Source organism: Hippocampus guttulatus, chromosome 18 (genome assembly GCF_054856545.1).
Source record: "Hippocampus guttulatus isolate MCC_2025c chromosome 18, RoL_Hgut_1.0, whole genome shotgun sequence".
NCBI lineage: Eukaryota > Metazoa > Chordata > Actinopteri > Syngnathiformes > Syngnathidae > Hippocampus > Hippocampus guttulatus.
Window position 1 is genome coordinate 5,816,414 of NC_141278.1, and position 25,787 is coordinate 5,842,200.

General features: G+C 44.1%; 3 protein-coding genes across 25 annotated transcripts in view; 1 reads left to right on the forward strand and 2 right to left on the reverse strand.

The window, feature by feature from the left end:
• Positions 1–366: 366 nt before the first annotated feature.
• The window catches only part of LOC147190830 (XK-related protein 8-like), a 39,721-nt gene continuing 14,300 nt past the window's right edge, over positions 367–25,787 (forward strand). For 7 of the 21 annotated variants that reach the window (XM_086137027.1, XM_086137029.1, XM_086137028.1 and 4 more), the window contains exons 1-11: positions 367–708; positions 1,950–2,140; positions 2,511–4,259; positions 9,077–9,531; positions 12,734–14,223; positions 15,659–15,822; positions 16,552–16,632; positions 21,138–21,257; positions 22,652–22,732; positions 24,525–24,612; positions 24,868–25,347. In XM_086137027.1, coding sequence (XP_085993153.1) covers positions 413–708; positions 1,950–2,140; positions 2,511–3,280 — 1,257 coding nt within the window. In that variant the 5' untranslated portion in view covers positions 367–412 and the 3' untranslated portion in view covers positions 3,281–4,259; positions 9,077–9,531; positions 12,734–14,223; ... (4 more) ...; positions 24,525–24,612; positions 24,868–25,347. Of the gene's footprint in view, positions 709–1,949; positions 2,141–2,510; positions 5,246–9,076; positions 9,532–12,733; positions 14,224–15,658; positions 15,823–16,551; positions 16,633–21,137; positions 21,258–22,345; positions 22,503–22,651; positions 22,733–24,524; positions 24,613–24,774; positions 25,775–25,787 lie in introns of those variants that run through there. The other 14 variants (XM_086137021.1, XM_086137022.1, XM_086137019.1 and 11 more) reach the window with 14 other exon arrangements.
• eya3 (EYA transcriptional coactivator and phosphatase 3) lies at positions 5,536–16,300 on the reverse strand. Of its 2 annotated transcripts, XM_086137010.1 has the most exons (19): positions 16,252–16,300; positions 13,917–14,016; positions 13,570–13,619; positions 13,335–13,429; positions 13,195–13,260; positions 12,719–12,773; positions 12,533–12,642; positions 12,112–12,249; positions 11,862–11,947; positions 11,091–11,268; positions 10,827–10,996; positions 10,597–10,680; positions 10,427–10,516; positions 10,244–10,302; positions 9,957–10,117; positions 9,411–9,525; positions 9,114–9,235; positions 8,730–8,830; positions 5,536–8,589 (listed from the first exon to the last, which is right to left on the reverse strand). In XM_086137010.1, exons 2-19 carry the CDS (start codon positions 13,938–13,940, stop codon positions 8,509–8,511), a joined length of 1,785 nt encoding a protein of 594 aa, XP_085993136.1. In that variant the 5' UTR covers positions 13,941–14,016; positions 16,252–16,300; the 3' UTR covers positions 5,536–8,508. The 2 variants fall into 2 exon arrangements, with proteins under 2 accessions (XP_085993136.1, XP_085993137.1); XM_086137011.1 differs by lacking the exon at positions 12,112–12,249.
• On the reverse strand, positions 16,622–25,285 carry LOC147190832 (serine/threonine-protein kinase Sgk1). 2 transcript variants are annotated; one of them, XM_086137013.1, is made up of 13 exons: positions 25,136–25,285; positions 21,129–21,204; positions 20,364–20,439; positions 20,230–20,270; positions 20,097–20,154; positions 19,933–20,016; positions 19,691–19,822; positions 19,496–19,608; positions 19,242–19,365; positions 19,057–19,152; positions 18,800–18,955; positions 18,626–18,715; positions 16,622–18,354 (listed from the first exon to the last, which is right to left on the reverse strand). In XM_086137013.1, the coding sequence occupies exons 1-13, from the start codon at positions 25,161–25,163 to the stop codon at positions 18,190–18,192; spliced, it is 1,239 nt and encodes a 412-aa protein (XP_085993139.1). In that variant the 5' UTR covers positions 25,164–25,285; the 3' UTR covers positions 16,622–18,189. The 2 variants fall into 2 exon arrangements, with proteins under 2 accessions (XP_085993139.1, XP_085993138.1); XM_086137012.1 differs by lacking the exon at positions 25,136–25,285 and adding an exon at positions 21,983–22,223.

The following is a 25,787-nucleotide window of genomic DNA, read 5'->3' on the forward strand; positions in this document are numbered from 1 at the left end:
AACACCATAGATGGGCTAACTAATAGCATCAATGTGGTGTTGGAACCCTTTCAGCAATGGATATTAGAAGTCAAATGGTAGACCGACAACAGGTGAATTCTTTATCCTCTGCAAAGAATGACCCCAAAAAATTTTGAATTATTTCTTAAATTATATAAACTATTCTAGTATGATTAGGGGTTGAAAGACTGGAATTTTTCTGAATGAAGTAAAATGAATGACAGTTATCCCATGAGTTGTTTTTTTTAACCGTATGCCTTTAAGAGTAGGCCTTGAGGGCAGGTTTTTTTTCTTTTTTCTTTTTTATGGAGGAGGAGTGCCAAACTCAAAGCTCTCGTTTTCTGTTCAAGTTTAGTCATTGTGAAAGTGTCATGGGAAGAGCTGCACCAGCATGTAGCACTCCGCGCGAACCATGAGTGCGTTCAAGTTCTCCAAGTTGGATTGTTTCCTCACTTATGTGGGCCTGGCATTTCTCTTGTCGGACATTGGGCTGGACATATGGACTGCGGTGTCGCTCTACCAGGAAGAGGATTATGTCTATCTCGGCATCCTGATATTCGTCCTCTTGGGCTCGTCGATGCTTGCTCAAGCCTACAGCTGGCTGTGGTATACTTATGATGACTTTGTGCGGCTGACAAAGGTTGAGAGGTGTCTCAGTCCGAGGCAGCTGAAGGCCGTGCATTTTTTGCAGCTGGGAGTCTACTTCAGGTTCGTAGGCAGATAGTCTGCTTTCAACACATGAAGCGGTGTGTTTTATTTGGACAGTTTGTTTGGCTTTTACACGTGTCTTCCCCAACTTGCCCTTTCCAGTCCATGAAAATCCGACTACTTACAACAAAGTACAACATGACATTAATTTACAGGTTCCAGCATGTTACAGTGATGTGGTTGCCTCTTGAGTGTCTAGCAGCAGAGTGAACAAATCGTTTTGCACTTCTGCCTCATCGGTTTAAAAGACAGTTTAAAAACAAAAATTACTTCACCCCTTCATGCAGGGGCGGTTCTGGATCAATTTCACTGAGGGGGCCGGGCTGGGGCCAGGGGTTTTGATGGGGGGGGGGGGGCACATTCAACCCAGGGCTAAAAAGACAGATTCGAAATCTTATTTGACTTTTTATTTCTTCAGACTTTGAAATTGTAGTCATAACATTACAGTGATGAGAAAAAAACAGTATTAGGAGGGCTAAAATGTCTGCAAGCGTAACAATACGTCTGTTGAGAATATTCAAGCCAGGGGATGATATGGTACCAGCCTGCCGGGGACAAAAATTGCAAATACACTGAAGCTAGATGTTTTACATGCATATAATTATCCAAATTTTAAAAGGCAATGTCTTATATATTGATCCTGTTAAATAAAAATTAAAATAAAAAGGAGACTAAAAAAGTTACACACACACACGCGCGCGCGCACACACACACAAGCACACTCAAACACGCGCGCACACACACACAAGCACACGCGCGCACACACACACACAAGCACACACAAACACGCGCACGCACACTCACACACGCGCACACACACACACTCACGCAAATAGCACTCGTGTCGTGGTAATTTCCTTCTCCGCGGACTGCTTCTCATTTTCCCGCTCATTTTTAAATGGCGCAGCGCACTAAAGGGTCCGACTAGAATGTTAAATCACGCACTTTGGTTCCACCTTTCGCGTCGGCGACTCGGCACGACTGCGTAATCTGCGCTCGGAGGGGGGGCCACAGGGGGGGCCAGAATCGGTGCTACAGGGGCACTGGCCCCCGTTGCCCCCCCCCCCCCCAGAACCGCCACTGCCTTCATGCACTCTGTAACCTGATAATATGATAAGCTGTCCACTGTAGTAACCACTGTCCCTCAAAGGGTTCAAGTAGAGTTGTTAACTTAGGAAACACTTCCACAACTTTACAAAAATTTGATGTGGATTTTGAGTCTCGACGCTGTTCTTTCCCAGGCATGCCGGTGTTGTGGAGATCACATCGTGCGGATGCATTACAAAAACCCAAGACCCAGTTGACGCTGCGGTGTTCCTGACTCATGATCTCAGCATGCTGCGGCTCATTGAGGCTTTTTCAGAGAGTGCGCCGCAACTGGTCCTCATGCTCACCATCATGCTGCAGCGGGGCCAACTGGATCCTCTGACAGGTATGACATAATGAATGCCATGGTATGCCATTAGACAAGGCTATAGCCAGACTAAACCAAGCTCCTAATCTCACGTCAACATAGTTCCTTGGCACCAAGATGTAAATAGTTTGGCACCCAAAGCAATATTTTTACATTAGACATGGCTTTGGTCTGAGCACAAAAAAGCAATTGTATCTCAAATCAGCTTCCACCAATGAAAAGAATGGAAACAGCAATAAACCATTCCAGTTTCCGTTAGAAAAAAAATTGTCGTGTATTTTAATGAGGAAAAAACATACACAATCAAAAATATGTAATTTTTGTCACACTTTGTGACAGAAATTCGTGAATCATGGCACGTAACAATGTAGCCTAATGTCGTCCTCAGTCTTGAAAGCCTTGGGCTCGGCTTCAGCCATTGCCTTCAGCGTGACGACGTACCACCGCTCCCTTCGCTCCTTCCTGCCCGACAAAGAAGGACAACGCATCGGCTCGTCGCTCATCTACTTTGTCTGGAACCTCCTTCTCATCTTCTCCCGGCTGGCGGCCATCGCCCTCTTCGCCTCCATCCTGCCCTGCTTTGTCTTCACCCACTTCATTTGCTCCTGGATGCTTCTCTTCTTCTGCGCCTGGCGCTGCAAGACGGCATTCATGGACAGCCCAGGTGGGGAGTGGCTCTACCAGGCCACTGTGGCTCTCATTTGGTATTTTGACTGGTTCAACGTGGTGGAAGAGAAGACTAGATACAAGACGACGTTGTATCACGGCTTCATTCTTCTTGATATTTCCCTTATATGTGGCTTGTGGTGCTGGAGGATGCACACACAACCCCCTTCTTTTAAAGTCCCCCTCCTGTATGCCTGCATCATTGCCTTCAGTGTGGTTGCATTTTACATATTTGGCCTGATACTCAAAATAATCTATTACAAGTGCTTTCATCCGAACCTCACGAAAAAGGAGCTGAGGGGAGATTCCACAAGCGCTTCAGAGAAGGCGGTCATGTTCTCAGCCAGTAGTGTGGTGGTGGAGGACAGCGTTCGCCACATTAGCGATCAAAGTTACACAATTGAAGATGGAGTGGACGGCGCCGTGTCACATGCTGACACCAGAGTTTCCAATAAAAGAATGAGGAAGCTGGCTGAGAATTTCTACTCATGACACAAGCATTTGACATGCACATGGATGACAGACACACAGATGGACTGCATGTCACGAGGGAGCAGTTCTCCAATCTCTACGAGGAGCAATTGGCCGTTCAACGGACTGTTAAGAGTGTCATTGTTATCCTCCATACTCAAAAGACTGTGTCGACCACACTTTTATCTAAAAGGCACAGTATTCAAAGGGTAAAACCTGACTGTTTGAAAATGAAGGGAAACTACAGTTGTTGAATGCATTACTTGGTCACGTGAACAATTGAATGACATCCGATAAATCTGCCAACACAAAGATAATGCTCAGTTTAGGTTGGCACAGCCAAGATAAAAATAATTTAATAATGTGATTATCGTTGTAGTTTACAGTGTGAACTTGGGGCGGACGATCAATCATTTAATTGTGATCTCGACTTCGGCTTCTGTCAATCGTTAAAGCGTTCTCATCGTAGACAAACGATTATTGGACAGAACGGCGGAGTGCGTTTACAAGTTCCCGATTTTATGAAAGTACCCTGAATACACCATGTTGCTTGATTGGCAAGCGTTTAAGCGTGTGACTCCGCTGTCTATAAGCGTCCTTAAGGCAGTTTATTGATAGAGTAGTTGGAGTTTAGATTACAATTTAACACACAAGAGGAATTAGACCATTGTACATTCAAATTCAAAATATTCTTCGTATTTGAAACATCGCAAGCTCAAATGCTAAAGTCAATGCAGGATTCCATTCAAATGCTAACAGGAAATTAGCATCGCCTTCGGGAGTGACAGTCCTTCAAAAACGAATATTCACCCCCAAACGCTGTGGAAACACTGCCACACAGGTAAGATAACACTACTCTGTTCACAAATTCTTCCTAATTTGTGACAAAATGAGTTATAGTAACTGAGTTTAATCTTGGGTTGCCACCTTTCAGATCTGGAAATAAGGGACACTCCTCATGGTGTTTCGCCAAAACCACGCGGGCGAAAGAAATTTGAAGGTTTGTCTCCCCAAAACCCTGAAATGCAAAAAATCGTATGTATTTTTATATGGAAAGAAATGCTTTTATTTAACTGACATTATTTAACATGTCATATTAGCCTCTGGGCCCAGGATTCACTTGGTCGTCAGTATGGAAGAAATCAAGAAAGCATTGAGACGTATTGAGATGAAAGTGCTTCATTAGCAATGAACATTGTTTTTTTCCCCTGATAGACTAAAGTAGCCTGAACCTGAGTATAGTCTATAGGCTATTAAAAAGTGTTGCAAACGAAGCAAAACCTGTTCTTTATCTTGTTCATTATTATGAAATTCAGTGTTCACGTTTGTGTGTGACAGACGCATGGGACAATTAGAAAAATACGGAACAAAACGCGCAACATGATTCGTATTTTACGGAACGGGTGACAACCTGAGTTTAATTGCAACTTTCTTTTGTTCTCATTCTACGTGTGTAGTCCATCCATGCACGGCACCGCACTGCCCCTAAGAGGCCAAAACGAGCATGAACAGCCGGGAATTGTTCAGTTGCTATCACAGTAATTTGTATGTATTTACCATACTTTCTTATTCATTAATTGTATTTATAGCTATTTATACTTATAGTTTTATCGAAAGTTGAGTTTTCAAAGATTCAAGGGATTATCCGCTCCTCAAAATTCAAGCATACAAAGATTACAGTTACTGTTGTTGTACCAACACGTATTTCGAATTTCTTCATGACATGGTATGAAATACAATCTCCCAGCTCCCAGGTTAGCCCACTAAGTCCCAAGACTTGTGAAAGCAACACAAGGTAAAAAAAATGTGTCCGCAAAGATGCAAGGAAACAGTTCAGTTTTACACAGAAAGGTACAATAATAAACAGTTTCTTTCTCACAATGTCAATCCAAACCGAGCATTATATTTCTTAAAGCATTTTTTGATTCAGCTCTTGAATTGGATGTAATTCAATTGTGTAAGCATGTTAAATGGTGTCTCAAATAAAAAGTACAGCAATAAAAGGCTGCAATTAGTTTCCCATTCACCCATTGTGTCAAACCCTCAGGGCTTAACCATGAGAATAACTACAATCACAGATAGTGTCACTTTATGAACAATACATCAATATAATAAAAGGCACGTGTGTGCCTATGACATGCACTATTATAATGACTCTTCGAATACTTGAAGTATGTTTAACGCGATTGCATTATTTATGAATGCAAAAAAAAAAAGATTTGTTTTTTGTATTTTACTCGTGCAACTCTAAATATGGAAAGACACTGCTCAGGGTATTTACAATATACTGACTTTATCAGATAAACAGGAAATTCTTACAGCGATGTGTTGAGGTCCTAAACAGCTATTGTGGTCTAAAGTCCTGGCCATGAGATGATTTTTAAAAAAAAAAAGCCAAACATTACAAAAAAATAACTTTGACTAACATTGTACTTATAACATTGCATCCCCATTGTTTACTTTAAAACAGACATGATATGCATGCAGGGTCACTACAGAACAGAATTGTTTCATGTAAAAATGGTAGCGCCATTCCGTCAGTTGAACATAAAAGTGAATCAAAACTATTTGATTGCTTTGTTCAACTTACTTTTTAGTTACCACTTTTAGTAATCTGAGCCAGTAATAGCATTTAGTACTTATTGATTGTCTCCAAGCCAGTATGATGTCATAGCAACTAATAAATGCAAACGATTCTATTCAACAGTAATACAGAGCACACAGGATTCAGGGGAAAAAAAGAATTGAGTACATTTAAAAGAAAAGGGCTCGTCAACGCCACACAAGGTTGCTGACATCTAAACCGAGAGAAAAATAACAATTTGAAAGAATTTCCACAAAACGTAATGAATTCGGGCGAAACAAAACCGCATTAAAAAAGGAGAAATAACACTTAGGATAACAATACATTTTTACGAGGACTAAACCAAAACTTACACATTTCCCTTTGAGATTATGCATACAGATAGATAAAGGCACAATATAAATATGCAAAACAACCAAACAAATGCACACAAATACACATTCTTAACGGTCCGAAAGCTGCGAGTGAGTAAAGACCAAAACCTTCAGGCTCAGAATTGTTCAGTCATCGTGGTGTGTGGACACAAAGTTGACCCTGCCCCCTTACTTTCGAAACTATCGTTAATGAGCAATGGAAAGATGTATTGCACAGTCGCCATCTCATTTGTACCGTTTCAGTTTGCGTGACGATGTCAAGCTTATCAAGCTCGCTTTCATTCTCCATTTTACCACAAGTCCAAATCCGTTCACTTAACTGACATAAACAACTCCCACCCAGGATTGCTTGACTAATGGATTTAGTTTTTGGTTGATATTTGGTTTCGACATTCAATTGCATGAATGAAGCACTTTCAGAGGCTCAATTTGACTCGCGAGCTACTCAGGAGTTGATTTGCCAAATTGCACCGAATATTTCTCTGCTACATGTGGACATGAGGATAAATTGGCCTGTCATTTCTAAAAAGAGGAAAGAGGGGACCACCTACTCGGTGTTTGTGAGAGCGGAGTCAGGCTTAGTAAAAAAAAGAAACAAAAAAACAAACACGCACAAAATGTGACTTAGTTAATTATTTACAAGGGTCACATTCTTATCTATTTATTTAAACAAAAAAGGCCAACAAATCCTTGAATTTAATACCATGTTCCATATGTGAACACTCTTGAAGGACACTTGGGCTTGTGCTATGAGAAAGCCAAAGGGCCAACAGTTGAGTATTTGATGATGGTTATAATCGCAGGAAAAGAAACGACCCCCCCCCCCCCACCCCATCTCTCAAAGCATAAAGTGAACACATTTCAGCTCATCTGAAAACTCCAGATGCATCATTTCCACAGGGTCAAAACCTTGTCGTTGTAACTAATACTACTTTGAATTGATTCTCGCCTCTTATTACAACATGCTGCAGAGTTGCGTGAGGCTACGCATGTAGCGAGACAGGGACACTTCTGATGACAGTTCCTCACTTCAAATATTGCAGTGACGACACAGCAGGCAAACAAATAAGGAAACAAACGATCAAGAACAGTGAACCCCTGCATCGTCGCGCTTCGGCATTCCCGAACTATGTTGACGTAGAAGAAGAGTTTCATTTCAACAAAAATACAGTCATACCTCGGTTTTCGACCATAATACGTTCCAGAAGGCTGTTCGAAAACCGAAACCACGCTCTTTAAAAAAAAAAAAATCTTTATTGAACACGTCTGCTCACAATGGAACGCTATACGAAGAAGCGTCACTTCCTCGTCTACCTGAGGAAGCGTTACTTCCTCGTCTAAGGAAGGCGAGAGGAGTTAAGTGACGCATTTAAGTGCGCTCAGTTTGTTCGAGAACCGAAGTTCGGTCGTCATCCGAGGCATAAAGAACTCAAAATTTTTGGTCGAAGACCAAATCGGTTTTCGACCAAAAATTTTGAGTTAAGAACATAGACGTTCGAAAACCGAGGTTTGACTGTAGTGCTTTGTTGTCATCTTGGTATCCCGGAAGTGAGTTGTTGAGTTTGATTTATACCGGCAAAAAAAAATTAACTATTAAAAAAAATAGTAGTTAGCTGCCAACTTTGTGTCAAGGAACTAAGCTGAAGTGAGTTGAGGAGCGCCTTGCTGCCATCATGGCAATGAAAGGCAACTGTAATCCTTTCTGGGGGGAGTCAATTACACACATTTCTTTTCGTTAGATGCGATAGGGCTCGTTTCTGATGCCCCAGGAACAGCAAAGGTTCACTGTATTTGATGGATGTCGTCGAAATGAGTGCAAACAGAACGAGTGCAAATGAGCCCAGAAATGGCTTAAACATTTTGAATGCAAACTCAAATATATGCACGTAAAGTGAAGGCCCTTTGGTAATTTGAAGTCAGGAGGGATATGTCCCTGCCTCCAACCTAAAATTAAATTAAAAAGGATCAAAAAATGACACTGCCCCTTCTGCGTCCGCATGAATCAAAAAAAAATTTTTTTTTAAGCTGTGGCGAGATTAGCTGCCAAAGAATAGGGAGTGCTGGGCACAAACACATTAAAAGCAGCCAACTGCACGCCCGGTCTGTTTTCTCACAGTCAGCTCTACCTCAGTTCCTTTTGAGCATCTGTCAGCCAGCTCAAAGCTGTCCGTAAATAAGCACGTGAGCAGCATTGGAGGCGCAGAGAATTCTTGACCAATGTCCGTCCAGAAACAATAACTGGCTGCTCAATTTTTTTCCTGTTTAACGTGCCACCGCTGCCGTCTCCTTATTTACAAGAAGTCCAGTTCCAGCGCTTGGTGCAGGGACACCAGGTCGCTGTGAGCGGAGATCCGCCAGAAAGGCATGTTGTGCTGCGTGGGGCGACAAAAACATCGAGTCAGACTTCGGTCTCATTCAAATACACAGCGGGCCATTCAAATCTTTGTCCTTTTTCAAACACATTTTCCTCGGTATGCCAGGTGTAAAGTTTGAGTGTCAACACGGCACGCACCTGTTTCGCTGCAAACTCTTCATCGCGCCCGTCGCCGATGACAACGTATGTCACTTTCTTCCCAAAGCGAGAGACGATCCTCTCGAAGCAACTTTCTTTACCTGCAAGCAAAAGACAACACCGACGTTCACTTGTAGATAATTTTGCAGACGGTCACATGAAATGTTAAAGCACTGCAACGGGGGGCTGCCGTTTTGGGATGTGTCAAGACTATTTCGGCTCAAAGCAGAAAATCGGACATGTTGTGCATGACACTCGTGTTCCTAATAGTCTGGTTGAAACATCCAATCGAGATGAGCTTTCCGTGGGTTCTATGACTAATGCGCCTTTTTTTTTTTTTTTGGCAGTACAGTCATGGACGATGAGGCCTGTACATGGCTGTACCTATTTTTGTGGCGCTGTAGATATTCTCGATGGGGAAGACGTCTCCCAGGCCGTAGAGCAGCACCTTAGCCAGCGCTGGCACCAGTTGAGTGGTTGTGACCAAGACATTGACACACTTCCCCCTGTCGGTGAAACAAACTTTAACTCATTCACTCCCAAAGACGTTTTTAAACGTCTTTTCAGACTTGGCTGGTACTGAATGAGTTAAGCAACTTCATTATTGACAAGTGATCGCTGCCGACTGCTGATTTTTTTTTTTTGGGTGTGGAGAACCTTAAAGTGTCATTAAAGGCAAACCTGGACTGGATGAGCAGTAGAGACTTGAGCGCTGTGCTGAGCCAGGAGTCCGTCACGTTCTCGATATCGGACTGAAGCCGTAAAAGCAGCTCCCTCTTCACCGGACTCAACAGGCCTGCAGGTGAGCAGCAGCATTATTTAAAACCCACATTACATTTTTTTTTAAATAACCAACACTGCGTCAATGTAACGGTTTCCAAATATCTGTTCGTTGACAGTTGTCAGACAGGAGAGTCACAAGCAAACAAATAGTCAAAAACAAACCCTTTTCTATTTATCTAGGCTGAAACCTGTTTGATGTACAAAGTCTGACTTAATGGCCTATTTGGAAATGTAACAAGACTTGGAACTAGCTTAAATCCGCTCGCCGGTCACATCCGGTGCAAAGGCGCCATCTTTGGAGCTCAAACAAAGTTTCAGACATATTCACTAAATCAAAAAACCTTTTTAAAAAGACCGTTATGAATGAAATGTAAGACCTACGTCACTCACAGGGGTTTCCTAAGCAGAAACAACGGAAAATGGTGACGTGCTACGTAAACTCACCTCCGACATTTCCCTTGTAGCTGTTGTAAATCTCTTTTAGGCGGCGATAGCGAAAGGCCAGTTTGCGCATCCACTCCACACCACCCTGCACGCCTGTCGTGGCTGCGGCTGCACCTCCGCCGCTGGGGCCGTTAAATCCATCCGCCAAGAAATTGTAATTACTTAAAAAAAAAAAAACAGGAGACACATTGCTGTAATTGTACAAAATCCATTCAAATAATCACAAATCATTTTTAAAAATGTTATTTTAGCACAGCTCAGTGTTCCCTGCCCCCCAAAAAAAGCACCTTAGGTCCTGCCCGTTGTCATCGGAGGCGACATCCTCCACATGGACTTGGTCACATTCCTTCAAGTAGAAAGTAGACCTCGTTGTCATAAATTATATGCAGTAATCCACATCTGACATCTGGTTCAGTCAGACCCCAAACATCCATTTTCTCTCGGTTGCCAAAAAAAAAATTTCACTGTACCTCTAAATCGTTGAAGAACAGGTGGTTGTCAGCCAACTCAAAGATAAACTCCTCCATTTGCAAGCCCAAGTTCAACATGGTCGCCGGGTCCTAATGCCGTATAAGAAAAGAGCTCGAAATACAGTGGACATCGTCTTCGCTAATTTTCTTCATCGTTCATGTCGACATACCTTGCCAAACTTTTGTGCGAAAGAGCCTGTGAGTAGCGAGTGGAATATAATAATGGTCTCATCCAGATCCCACAGAAAGATGCGCTGGGGGGGAAAAAAAAAAAAACACGCAATAATTAATGACCTCGATGGATTCTGAAAAATTCTGCTCCCATCGCTACATGACAAAATGGTGACCTTGAAGGGCAACCAGCGCCTAAGTGAATGCAATGCACTATTGGCATGATTACCTCCAGGTCGTTTTCAGTAGGTGGGGAGCTGTCGCACTTTTTGGCTTTTCCTTTCGCTTTTCCCATCGAGTTTCTGCGTCCGACCTCGTCTTGGTCTCTGGCTCCAGCAGGGTGAGAAACGCTGGTGGGCAGAGCAGCCCCTGCCGGCACATTCTCTGATGGGGACGCATCTTAGAGACGGACAGTGGAGGGGGGGGGGATCAATTTTGAAAAGTACACTAGTAACCTCAATGACAGGATGAAATTCGAGGTCGAAAAAGTCACCTCTGGGAGGTAGTGCCGCCGAGGCGGCCTCTTCCGACTTAACGGCCGAGTACACGGCCCCTCCCACGGCGGCTCCGTGGTCGTCGCTGTTAGGCAGGCCCGCGGGCACGTAACTGGCAGGCAGGTTGTAATACTGTGAAAACTGGCTCTGGCCCAGTGAGTTGTAGCTGCTAAAGTCCTGAGGGAGTCCCAACAGAAAGATCATCTGTCACTCCATCTATCAACACTTTGCTGTAGCTCAGGGGTGTCAAACTCATTATTGTTATGGGCCACATTTTAGTTACTGTTTCCCTTGGAGGGCCGTTATGACTGAAAACATTATCAAAAAGTCTATCCAACTATTGTTTAAATGACTGTGATGTGTTTGGGAACAAGAAAATGCGTACAATGTCTCTCTTATTTATTAAACATGAGAATTTAGAATTTTGGTCGAGATCTTAGCAATCATCAGTTGACATGTTTAATTTGATTTTGCGGGCCACAAAATGATGTGGCGGGCCAGATCTGGCCCTTGAGCCTTGAGTTTGGCACAGGTACTGTAGCTGCACGTTTAGCCAAGACTGAAAAGAATATGAAATATTCATTTCTCACTGAAACGTGAAATTTCAGCAATGCAGATGCCCAAATGTTTCATTTGGTTTTGCACAACTAGGTCTCATCATCACCCTCCGCCACCTTGCTTATGCCCCTCTGGGACAAACCGGCCACAGTCGCTACCCGTGCGAACCACGTCCTGAAGATCAGTGTGATTGAAAATAAACCAGCGCTTACTTGGAGAGCTACCGTGGTGGATGCAGTGGTAGCGGCCGTCGCCGATGGGATGTTGGAGTACACGCTGGATGTTGTGAAACTCGAGCCTTCGGAGGAACGCACACGCAACGCAGACTCGAGTCAAGGCGACAGGAAAAGAAAGCGCCACGTGGCGATCTCACCGTGGGAGAATGCTGAAAATTCACACTCTCCTACAGAAAATGTGCAGAGTGTGACAGCATTGTCCTGAGCAAGTGATGCTGCAGCTTGCCTTGGCTGGGGTATGAGTAGTGCAGCTGGCTTGGCTGGCTTGAGGTATATGTGGTGCTGAAGCTGAGAAACCCAGGCTGGCCACCAGAGGCCGCCTCTGGCAGACCTGTCTCAGTTTTTATGCCTGGCCACATAGCACCTAAAGAGGACAGACAGCAATAAAGGCAAAGAAGGAAAGAGAGGCAGCAAGGGGGTTATTGGAGACGGCGAGGAGTTTCAAAAATCCTCCCGTCAAAGCTGTGGGCTTTTGTGTTTTGGAGCAGAAAAACCCGAAAGCAAATCGATTCCACGGGTGCAGAAGCAGAGTGAGGCTACTAAAAGCAAAGTGACAAAGGTACGATGCTGTGTTTTTAGTGAGAGGACCGTGTTAGGAAAGAAGAGAAAGGGGAAACACACACACAAAAACAAAAAAAGAGACTAACCAAAGGGTGGGAGACCATACGTTTGGCCTGTCTGCGGAAAAGCTGAATACACAGCAGAGTGAGCCAGCGTGGGGAAGGCCACCGGGCTGGGGTATGACGTCCCCACAGGGCTAAAAAGAAACGACAATCACTGCTGAAGTGCGTACATGACGGGAAATGGCCATCGATTGAATAACGCATACTCACTTGCTTCCTTCATAGACCTGCTGGGTGTATTCCGAACCGGCTGCCGTGTCTGTGGCTGTTACGACAACACAATCATCAGTTTGGCATGCACTGCGCAACAACGGCAGCCGTATCAAAGTCAGTATGCACAGTCAATATGCTGGTCCCATTTTAATTCATGGTTTGTTTGCTATGATTGTAGCATATCCCCAGAGTCCAGTGTAATAAATCTGATATTGTTTATTGTGACAGAGATTAATCTAATGCTTTTGTTTCTTAACTCATTCAGTACCAGCCAATTCTGGACCAGGTCTGAAAAGACGTTTAAAAACGTCTTTGGGAGGGAATGAGTTAATAAGTACACGGAAAGAGGATCTTAAAAAAAAATACATCTCATGTTAAATCGCAATTTTGAGGAAAAACTAATTGCAATTAGATCATGTTCGACTGGGTGAAGACAAAAGGCACTTCTTCATGTTGCGTTTGGGCCTTCATACCCGAATGTGCATACGTTGCGTTCAGTTGGGGTGCTGCTCCGATCTCTCCTTCAGATTCCCGATCCCCTGGAACAGGGATGCAAGGATTCCTTACTGCGCAGTTGTGGTGAGTCACAGCTTTCGCCATATTTTCTACTCACGTGTGCCAAGTTGGGAGATGGACAGGGCAGAGTAAGAGCTTCCCTGCTCTGATGGAGCAAGCACAGCATTCGGGCTTCCATCCTCTCCCAAATGACTGCAAGTGCATTGAGATGCTTGGCTTTAGCCAACAGGATTTTTTTTTTTTTTTTTTTTTTTTTTTATTACAAATGAGCCACGTTTAATGCGCACCCCTTTCTCCTTGTGTTTTTTTTTTTTTTTTTTTTGCTTTCATACCTTTGCTCTTTCTCCAGTCCACTGTCTGTGTCAAGCTTGGCTTTCTTCGCCTGTGCCCACAAACCAAACACTTATTATAACATTTTAAGAACGGGGAGGGGGAGGCTAAAGCTCAACCTCAAGGCAAAATGTGTGGTGACAAAACATGCATCCGTTTATTTTATTTTATCTTTTTTTTCAGGACTCATTCCAGCATTCAAAGCACACGGGATGCTTTCAGCCACAAGAAGACAACAAACGTGGATCGAAAGAACAGTTTCTGGAGAAATGATGGGGGGGAAAAACAGTGAAGAGAGGACAGGACCGCCCAATTTGAAATCGTTATTCATTAATGCAGGCGCACTTACCGGCAGCTCCTGCGTGTCATCCATCTTTGCGGCAGAGCGACCCGACAAGACAGCACGCCGTCACAGCCTACTCTCTGGACCTGGGGATTCTGTGCGGACCCTGCCTCAGCGGTCACAAGCGGCAGAGGAGACATTTGAAGAGTGGACTGAAGTGACGCCTTTATGTCGTTCCCCCACCCCCCACACACACACAATAAAAAACTCTCCCCTCCCCTTGATAGGTAAACACACACATAGATGGACCACCCCCAACCACGAGTCCAGGAAGTGGGGCATCGGGGTCACACATCCTGCACGAGACCTACAGGTGCGGCAGGTGTGACTGACGTCGCTTGACTGACCGCCGCTCTCGTGCTTAGCGTGGGACTAGGGAAGCGTGCCGATTTACATGTGACCTAACTCCTGTAAAACCAAAACATTCTCGCTCATGTGGACGCTGCCGGTTCAAATGATACCCCGGGGGATAAGATCTAACCTCGTTTCATCGCTCGGCTCACTCAACGGGCCTTTCCCGTCAAAGTAGGCGACATGGAACGTGTTAGCTAACATAATGTGGACAGAGAGGCTGAAAATACCAGTAGGTCAGACGGCAAATTCAACACCACGCCAACGCGTGAGGCAAAAAAGCACGGCACGTTCTGCATCAAAAGTGTGCCACCTCCAGGGGTTGGCTTCAATGGGAAGAAGATGTCAGTTTATACAAAATTCAGATAAGTGAACTCTTAACACCTGCTGGCAAAGAAGGCCGCTGAAATTATTGACACACTTTGAAGATGCTCAAGACTACGGTCGTATACTTTTCGAGCGGCACTCAACGAATAGCATCATATGCTGACCTGTACTGAAATATCGGATTCCAAAACTCTAACAACAACTTTATTGCCAATGAATGACCAAAGAGGTGATTGTTTTACTCACTTGTTTGTCATGTATAAAACTCAAATACATCCGAGCTTTTGGTTTACAGTGTATGTAATGTTGAGTTCACAAATTTGCACGCAGTGTTAGAAAACGCTGTAGCGTGACACAAGGCGGCTCTGTACTTATTGGGTTGTTTTGTATTCAAGAATTAGAGATGTTTTTTCAGACAAATATTGATTCTAATTATGACTTGACTACATGAGTGGTGGTTAACATTTTCTGACTTTTGGGTAATAGGGCTGCTGTCTGATCAGAACTCTTTTCGTAAACAAGAGGACCCCCTCTATAAAATGGCTTCTTTTAAAAAGGGACGGGGTGTTTCTGATCACAAACATATCAGTTCTCTCTACGAGAAAGGAAAGACATTGGGGAGAAAAGCAATGATGTCATAGTTGAGCCAAAAGATCAGAGCACTCAGCTTCCAATTGAATACTGGTGCCCTGTTTTATCTGGTCTATTTAAGAATTCTATCGAATTCCTCAATTCTCTCCTTCAAAGAAAATCTTAATGGCAGTATCAACAAGCAAACACATGTTATGATAGTTATTATTTTCCCCACTATTCATTTATGGTTGTTTTATTCTTATGACATAAAAAGTCTTATTACCTGCAAATAACAATGTAACCCAGCAAATACCCACCATTACATTACAGGCTTTCGTCATAAGAAAACAAACGGAACGACAACAACAACAACAAACTTTCATTATCTGCTGACATATTTATGCAGCGTTCGTGTCGACCCAGTTTTGTCGTAGTGTTTTGCTGCTGTTGTAATCTGCACCACCCCGACTCTCCAATATCGCGTTGCCATTTTGCAGGTCAAGAGACCCTTCTAAAGGAGCAGTTCATCCCCATTCCATCTGGAAATAGCCGACCACCGTTACATTAGCAGAACCAGCAAATAACCCAGCCGGGGAGAGAGGAGTCTGAAGGTGAAACGGCACCAGCCCGATTCCTGAAAACCGCTAGCGTCGATTTAAAGGTAAGTAACAACGACAGCACTTGGTCGTGATCAGTTTGTTTATCAACGAGCGAGCGTGACCAACTGCGATCACCGCTAATATTTAAAGCGCCTTGCGCTATGGACGATGTTAGCTCTATCTACTCGCGCGCTGAGTATTTAGTTTACCAAAGAACAAAACCGGATGCCCCTCTCTTTAAATTTCATATGAATGACCCATATTTCTTAACAAGCGATACGACCGTCAGACTGGCAGTGAGATCATGAGTTTGGTACGGGCGTAAAAGTTTTTCGCTCCAGACATTAGTCGGGTTCGGCCGCCATAGGAGCGGGCACCGAAATGGCAGCGTGCAAAGCATCGCAGTCCTGCTGCCGCAGCAAAAATCGCCAAGCTGATTGGAAAAAGAGCAACGCATTACACTGGCACCACAATCAGTAAACCCGTCTTACCATTGAAGGTGGGAAGTCACAACGCAAACATTTAAGCATCTCCAATTGAATCCAAAGTGTAAAGCTTTGTCTGTTGATAGGGAGCACTATTTTGCAGGAAGTTGGCGTTGCTGCGCTAGTTGCGCATGCGCACAATCCCTCCTTTCTCTAGCGGGCCACATAAATGGATGTTGCAGGCCAGATTTGACCCCAAGGCTTTGAGTTAGACATGTGGGCTCTAAATTATCTGGAGCTGTAAATGTTATGTTAGTGTGAATGGTTGTTTGTATACTCTGTGACTGTCCTGCTTCTCACTCAAAGTCAGCTGGAACAGGCTCCAGTTCATCGTACTCAAAATGGATGCAGGAGCCAGACCAGAAGGGCAATGACATTGATTTTCAGGTAAGAGAATTTATTTGGAATTTCTGACATTAAATTTCAGTATTTAAGTAAATCATGTACAATCATACAGTAACAATGGCAGGAAGAAAATAAATACACACTGATATACAAAAGAGAAAATTGCAGCTTCCAAATGTGGAAGAAAATGTGGTAAACCTGTGCAGTACATTTTTTACCGCAGGCTTTTAAAAAAAAAAGCTTACATGCATCAGTTTTTAATATGTGCGAGCAATAAATCATCCATTTTCAATACCGTACTCATACATTACTATTCCCATTCTGTTGCAAGAGCCATCGATAAATCCTCCATCAAAGCCAATGGGATTTGATTGCACTTTTAAGAACCCTATTAAGCAAAGGGCTTGTGGCTAAAGCCAAAGCTTGCTCCATCCTATTGTTCTTAGTCAAGTTAATGAAGCACTTAAATAAATCAAGATCTGTACAGGAGGGAACAACAGGTCACGGAAAAACAAAAGATATGTGCTGTACGCACGGTACACATGGGTCAGGCCGCCCTGGACAGGCACAAAACATTCACAGTTTCTCTCTACACGATGCGTAAATGTAAAGACATTTTGAACAGGGTTGGGAGTGTTTATGGCAAAACATTCTAGTGAAGAAAATGATTGATGGATATATTCTTTAGACCTGTTATTGCTGGTTGAATCACATGTTGATGTTCTATCAAATAATATAAATCTCTGACTCCAAGAGTCTCTGCTTGTGAATGAAGTATTTCGGGTGGAGGGCATTCAATAAATATAGGTTATATTAAATCAATGGATACATATACATCTCTCTCTCGATTTATATATACACAGTACACACTGGGAAATGTTAGCTTACTGTATATGCATTTTACACAGGGTAAAAACAGTGGATCTCTTGTGTTTCTAGAAACACAAATTGAATTTCAAATGTACATATTTAGAATTGGAGATTTCACTCCATCAGGACATGTTAAATATGGTCCCAGGTAAAGATACCATATGAAAAAAGGATAAGAATACAGATATGATCAAAGTCTTGACCCATGTTTCCAGACGTGCAATAGCGCATTCACATGAAATCAAATCAGTGACGGTTTCAGTTCAAGCATACAGTGTATGCAAACATGGAATGAAGGCATCACCCTGAACGGCCAGTGTGCCCCCGTCAAAGGTCGAGTGGAATAGTAGTGGAGGTAAAAAAAAAAAAAATGAATCTTGCAGGCGTCGCCCCAATTGCTTTTTCAACGTCAGGCACTTCTCATTGTCACATCAGAAGCCGTGAGGTCCCGTCACCATTGCGGTGATATCGTATGATTCTGAAGTGCAGCAGTACTTGGCACACTTAGAGTTTGCTTTAGGTGCTAGAGGCAAAAAATTGTAGGGCCAGTCTTGTTGTAACATGAGTCCATCTCAGTGCACGAGTCATTGTAAAAAGCTCTTTCAAGGTTTGACCCTCACTAGGTCCCTTCTAGACATGCGGCTCTGTGTGGTCCCCTCCGTCAAAACAAAAGTCAATCCAGAGCTCGTCGTCTCTGGGAGAGAGACTGTTGATAAGTGACGCTGGTATTCACAAGAAGGAATGCTCTGCCGGAGGCCCATAGGAAAATCCTGGGAATGCCCCCGCCGCTTCTTTGATACTGCTGGTCACGCTGAAGGGGTCGTTGCTCAGGGAGGACGACACAGGCAGGTGGGTGAACTCTGGGTCAAAATGGCGGAGGTCTGTAGGGCCACTCTGCAAAAGTCAAGCGGGACGGAATGCCATTCATATTTGGTGTTGATTGGTGTATTGAACCAAAAAAACTAATGGCATTTGACCACATTTTCTTGGTCAGTTGTGTAAAAATCACAAACTGCAGTTCAGATTGGATCGACAGCACCTCTGCTGGCTGCTGTCAAGTATTGCACTCGATGTATTTCTACGTATCCTAATTGGCAGAACTCTTCACTATAATTTCATGAAGGACTTCTATCCCACATCCCAACTTGAAATCAGTTGAACTTACCACAGAGGGAATGAAAGGCGGCGTGATCTTCTTGGCCATCAGGTCGTCCCAGTTGATCGGCGAAAAGAAGGAGTGGTACTTGAGTTCAAGCTAGAGAGAAACAGATACTTTAATCCCATGCGTCTTTCGCGAATTCCACATCAAGTGTTATGGAATGCAGCTTTGTGTGCTTACAAAGTCATCCTTCACGCCCAGTCTCTTGGTACGATCCTTCTGCAGGAGCCCCTCGAGCAGCTCCCTCCCCGAGTTGGACACGTTGGGTTTGAGGACAGGAACCTTGTGCAGGATGTTGTTGTACATCTCAGCTGTGTTGCGACTGTAGAAGGGAGGCTGTGTAACGCAAAAGGAAGGGTGAAGCATTTAGTTTAATCCAACCCACGCATGGGGAAAGTGGGCACAATCCCATACATAATGTCACACTTTCTACTTACAAGTCCATAGAGCATTTCATAGAGCACTGATCCCAAACACCACCAGTCAACTGTGCGGTCATAGGCCTGCTTCTGGAGAACCTCCGGAGCCAAATACTATGAAGATTAAAAGGCAAGAGGCATTTAATTTGCTAATTTTCTGTTCACCGATCGATGGAGTGCAACTGCGCAGATGTGGCTTGTACCTCAGGCGTCCCGCAGAAAGTTGTTGTCGTGCTGTCGGGTTCAAGTCCTTCTTTGCAAAGCCCAAAGTCCGTGAGAACAATGTGGCCGTGGGAGTCTAACAGGATGTTCTCGGGCTTAAGGTCCCTGTGAGGAAAACGGGACAACGATGACACAAATATCGTTGTCAGTTTCAAGGCGGCAAATTGAAAATGCTTTCTTGCAACTGTCCACTAGAGAGCGCTGTAGGGTATTTTTTTCTTCTTAATATGCTTACCTGTACACAATGTGCAGTGAGTGGAGGTAGCCCAGTGCACTTGCAATTTCAGCAGTGTAAAATCTGGCCCGGGGTTCCAAGAAGATTCTCTCTCTCTGAAGATGGTAGAAGAGCTGAAAGGACAACAGCTGTCAACTTCTACGACTAACACTTTTTTTTTTTTTGTGAGTTATTTCAGGATCAAGTGAGGCGTACCTCTCCACCGTTCACGTAGTCGAGTACAAAGTAAAGCTTGTCAGTAGTCTGGAAGGAGTAATGCAGTCCCACTAGGAAGGGATGCTTGATGTTCTTCATAAGAACGCTGCGTTCAGCCATGATATGCTTTTGCTGGATGGGAGGGGAGAGAACAGCATTGTTTATTTTCCTTCTGGTGGCATTTGTTATTTCGAGATCAAAAACGTATATTGGTTCATAAGACCTTCGGAAATGTACTGTACCTCTTTCTTCTTCAGGATAATTTTTTTCTGGAGCACTTTGACAGCGTAGTATTTGGTGGACTCTTTGTGTCGTGCGAGCAGAACCTGCAGAGGCGCAAATGCACATTAGTATTGCTACCGAGGGAAAACAATTAAAAAAAAAAAGGCATCCAAAAGAAAATGACCTTTCCAAAGCTGCCTCTTCCGATGATCTTGAGGTAGTCGAAATCACAAGGTTTGATCCTGCACAGGCACATAAATCAGGATTTTTGCGTAATATTCATCATTATCATCATCATAATCAATGCGGGTACTTACTGAGTGTCCTCAGCAAGTGAACTTTGCGAATTTAGGAACCTCTGAAAGAAAAGAATGAGGAAACATAAGTATACGCTGATATTTCCACACACACACAAAATGAAAGGCACAGTGAGTCATCCATCTCTGCTTACCCTTCTTTCAGCAAGATCATGTTCGGCCTCCTCATTCTGATTCTCATCAATCTTCAGGAAGTTGTTGACTTCAACACTGGGGGGAAAAAAACCGATTAGAAGCATTCAACTACCTTTCTCCTTCCCCTTGTAGCAACGTAAACCTCGGTTGATGTTTTTCCAAGATCACAAAGATACATTTGAACGGCATTCTTTGACATGCCGACTGCACTCCCCTCGCGAATGAACTGGAGCCAGGTCAAGTTTACAACCGGAGCCTCGGCGTTAACCCGATTGAGCGAACTCTTAAGCGGCTGACCCATGACAAGGCAGCCAAATGAGGACTCAACCAGGTGCTCTTTTGGAGCGTTCAAGGACGCAGATTTGATATTTTGTCCTATATCAGATTAAAAAACCTAAAGGCCTACCCACTAATTTAGCCAACTGCGATGGTACAACCCATAGTATGTTTTAATTTGATTATAGGTTTATCTAGTGGGCACCGGGGATTTTCGGTACAGGTGATTAAGAAGTGTGCAGGTTGCTACAGGCTCACCATAAAAGGCCTATTCTTACCCTGGGTTTTCTGGACCCAGATTAAGCCTTTCACAGAATGTTCTACACAGCTCAGGTAGCAGATTAGATTTGCCAGTGATCTCAGTGGACGCGTGGTTAGAAATAACTACAAAAGCTCTGACGGAAGCCCAAAACGCCTCTTGCGTCTCATTCTCATGGCTGTTCAAACCACAAGAGAGTTTGTTTTGTTGTCAAATGCTGTATACTCACTGTTGGCAGATATGAGGGGTTGACACCAGCTTCTGGATGAAGTCATTCAGCCCCATTTTTCTCTCCTTGATGAAAGCTGAAAATGGAAGCAAAGGAGTGTTCAAACGGACTCATTGGTCCCATGATGAGGTACACAAGTTTGAGTTTCATATTGAAAATGCTGCCTTAACCAACTGAGATATGATATATGGATTTATTTCCGCAAGCGAGTTCAATAATCCAAAAGAAACACTTCAACAGGCAAGACGCATCAGCACTTAAAATAAGAACAATTATATAAATAGAATTTTTAAAATATTAAAAAAAAACAGCATGGTCTTCATAAAAGTAGACTTTTGTAGGCTTTGTTTTTTGAAGGTGTGCGAGTGGACAATAGACAAAGGACATACTTCAGCATGTCATAAACAAAAGAGGTTTCATTCCAGTGAAAAGGAAAAAAAACTCTTGGTGCAATAATCCGTTGTGTGCGAGGTCCAAAAATCCTTTTATAGGACAGATTTGCGCCGTTCTCATTGCATGGAACTCTTAATGCTGCGGGCTTATTCGTTACGCAAGCTCTTGGATGTATTGGTGGCAGGCAGCCAGCGAAGGATTTTCCATTCAAAAAAAAAACAAACTTGTGAAATGAAAGAGTGCATTTCCGTATGATCTTAAAAGGTATTTGCGCGTAATTGCGCGTAAAACACAACACTGACACAATACCGAACGCGTTATCCTCCTGATAGGTAAGAGAAGAACGAATGCAGTGTTTTAGCAACCAGGATATCTGGACGGAATTAGAAACCCGAATGAATCAAAATAGGTCAAGCAAAGAATATATGACACGGGACGGTTAGAATATTTTGGTCGCTCACCGGTGAGAACAGCAACAATTCCCCTCATTTTGCAGTACGTGAGATCGCATCCCGCTTCCGTTACAGCCATGGTGACAAGCCGAGTTAAACCACAACAAAAATTACAAAAAAACCCCAAAACAATATTTCCTCAGTAATATTTTCAAAGTCGGATGTCACCGGCTCGCTTTGCTCCAATTACGTACGTAGAACCCAACCGAACACGCTCCACTCGAACTTGCCGAATGCCGACACCGGCCAGCCACCGCATTTATATCAACCACGTGGTGTGTGACGGTAACGCCCATTCACACGTCACAACCGTCGCCGTGACAACTGAGGGGGGCGTGACGTCACGGGATTCCGCTGCACCCATACTTCGCCTGCAGAAGGTGGCTCGTGACGAACACACTGCAGAGGAGGAGGAGGAGGTGGAAGAAGATGTAGGAGTGTGAGGGATTTCTTCCCACCTCGTTTCCCTCCACGGCAGGCTGCCACTGACTGCCGTGGAGAGAAATCTGTCTCATTTATCTCTCTATGGGTGATTGGAGCAGATATTTCCCTACATGTTTGAAGGCTAGAAACCTTTTGTGCCATTTGGACCGTGAAAAGTGCTCGCAACTCTTGAATGTATCACTCATACGACCTAAGGTTGTCACAGATTTCACTCAATTATGATTTGTTTTTCAGTCAGATGGCGCCTCGGTGCCATGGAACATTTTGACAGCGGGAACCGATGCCACCTGACCTTCCCGCATTGTCGCGCATAAGGTTCGTTTTTACGTCAATAGTGACCAAACAACGTGCGGTGTAATAATCCTGGATGAATGTAATCTTATCGATGCGTCTATACATGTCTCCCTTTCGCAACTCTTTACATCGCCCTTCGCCTAACCGCGAGGTCAAGGTGACCCTGCCAGGCAAGCGGAATTATATAAATTCAGAGAAATGAGTCATGACGCCGTTGCTACGCTAAGCTGCGGCAACGATCGGTCCATCTGTTGTGGATGTGGTCCACTAACCTTGGAAGTTACATAAGTGTGCCATTATGCAAATCGCTATCCCGAGCTTGAGGGGCAATGACAGACGTGCATAGCAAGCTAGCCAGTGAGTCATGTTTTTTTTTTTTGTGTTTTTTTATGTTTTTTAAATGTGAGTTTTATTCATCTGCCAGCGGACAACCCCTTTATGGTTCTTCTTTGTTTTGCATGTGACAGTCATGCATTCATAAACGGAAGCGAGACTGAATGAGGCCAGTAGTACTTGTGTCATGGAAAGAGGAAGTGAAGAGCAGTTTGTGGCATCAAAAAAAAAAAAAGACACTTGCAGGTGCAGCGGTGCTGAAAGGCAATCCATCAGCGCAAGCGCTCGGCTCTCCTTACACAAAGAAACACGTCAGCAGGGAATATCATGATACCAATCCGATTTGAGGCTTCTCACCTCATTCCTTTTAATTATTCACTCACGGAATTGTTGTCATGATCGTACAGTATGTGCGAAGCCATTCACGACTCTATTGTTTCCTGTTTTGTATTGCTCATACTGATGTGCAGGAATAAGAAGGTTAAAGCCTCATTTCTCACACTTTGTGCTTCGTCGGGAATTTTCTGTCCCTCCTGGTCCAAAACGTTAATGCGGCTCCCGCATTAGAATAGTTAAGCGCCATCGATCACTGTCAAAGTCTTTCTGTTCCCGTTCCAAATAAGGCTATCGAAGTTGAGTATCCATTGGAGATGTAAATACCTTGAAATGAACCCGTTACTACAGTGGACAGATTATCGTGCTATCAGGTTACAGGGTGCAAGAAAGGATTAAAGAGCCAAAATCAGGATTGACCTCGCTGTTGGAATACTTTCAGAGGAAAGTGCATCATGTTGTCTCCTGCGCTCGTGCTGTCAATTGTCACATGTCACTTTCACAAAAATTGGTTCTGTTTTCTTGCCAGTCTTTTCCGTCTCGTGACTAATGCCTGATAGTCAGGCTCCGCTATCACTTCCCGAACTGCGGTGAAGGATGATAAGAAACCCCCCCTCAGCTAACAGCTCCAGTAAAACCCCTTGAACTCTCACACCGGGCCTTTCTTATCTCACTCTCGTCTGAGTGAAGGCGACGGTTGCCTTTTTTTTTGGAATGAGCTGCGGTCCTTTCCTTGATTGACATTGTCACCCCAAATTAATATTAGCACGCTTGCGTTGCCAAATCCGACATGCTTGGATTGTGCGCACGTCGCGCTGAAGAATTATGCAATTTGTTTGCAAATAGGGGAAGCACGTCTCGAGAGCGGCATTTTTATGATCCGCGTTGCGCGTGGTGTGTATTCGTCCCCGGTGTTGTTGTTATGAGACTGCAGAAGGTAGAGGAATGAGTCACCCAGGCAAACCCAATTGGATGCTGAGCAGAAGGGCTGCCGGCTAATGACTATCTTGGTAATTTAATCGTCTGTTTTGCTTGGTGCAGGAACCATCGCGGCGCGCCTCCGTTTCACGCCCACGCAGTCACGACAGCGATGTACTGAACCCCCCCCCCCGCTAAATTTCTGTCTCTTTTCTCTTTGCATTTGCAGTCTCGCATTTTGGAGAGACCCAGGTGGCCGTCCAGCTCAGTCCAGTCACAATTCACTTCATGAGATTTCGTCTCTGCAGAAAACACAGGTAGAGACGTGCAAACGCCAATCAAAGTCATCTGCCGTTTGTCGTCACGTTTACAATTCAAATCGAATTTGAGCTCGCGAGCAGCTGCAGCAACTTGTTGTTTTTTTTTTTTTTTTGTCCTGGCCACATTGCACATTTGCTTGCGCGGCCACTTGTTGCAAGGTGGACTTGCCCCCATCGGACAAATGATGACATCATCACGGAAACCGGTGCTAGCCCAGCTGTAAACAAACACCAAAATGTTTCATTTTCAAGGGCCTCGCGGATGAAATGAGATGACGAGGCAAAATGAACAGGACAATTTGCGAGCTGACGCAGGAAGACTGGACAATGCTTTCATTCCTTCCTTGCAGCTACGCAGGTCTCCCGTATTGCCTTCAGCAGAGGTAAACGGCTGATTCACAGACAAGGTAAACATGACTCGGCTTAAAAAAAACAAAACATTCACCCAAGGTCCTGTACGTGTGTTGCCTTCAAGGCTGCCAATCTAATTCCCCAGACAGTGACATAAAGGTGCACCTACCTATTATGGATTTCTTGCCGGTCTTCATTTCTTTCCCAGCACTATCTGAGCTCTTTCCAGTGAATCAGCAACGGTGGAGAATCCGCCTGCTGCAGAACATCCAGATCCAGATATCTGTGACCGCAGCCTGCGTATCCACGTACACCTCCCCTCTGTATCTCCCTCTTCCTTTCGATGGCTCTCACTGCAGCGGAAAAGTCCTCGATTTAAAGGCAAACAACTTTCCTCCGAGCACCACCCCTCCTTATTTATTCTTCTCCTTTTCACCCTCCGCTTCGACCATGTCGCTGAAACTAAAGATTTGTGACGTGACACCTCTCACCTCATCCAAAAGCCATTATACTGGATCAAAACAAGAACAACAAAAAAAAAAAATAGGTGTCTGGTTACGGCTCCCACGAGTGTGGGAGTCCCTTGGGGGGACCCCCACCCCTCCTCCCCTCGTCTCCATGACAAGGTAAGCCAGGGAGGAAGACAGTGAGTGGTTTGTGAGCTTTTAATTAGCCACAGTTGCATTTCATATGCTCACAGCTCATCAGCAGCGCCAACATATTCAATCCCTCTGCGATGTTTTTGCACCAACTGATCCGGTTTGGCAGTGTGACAAACTGAATGCCCTCCGGTGGCAGGACACAACAAGTGAGGACAAGTC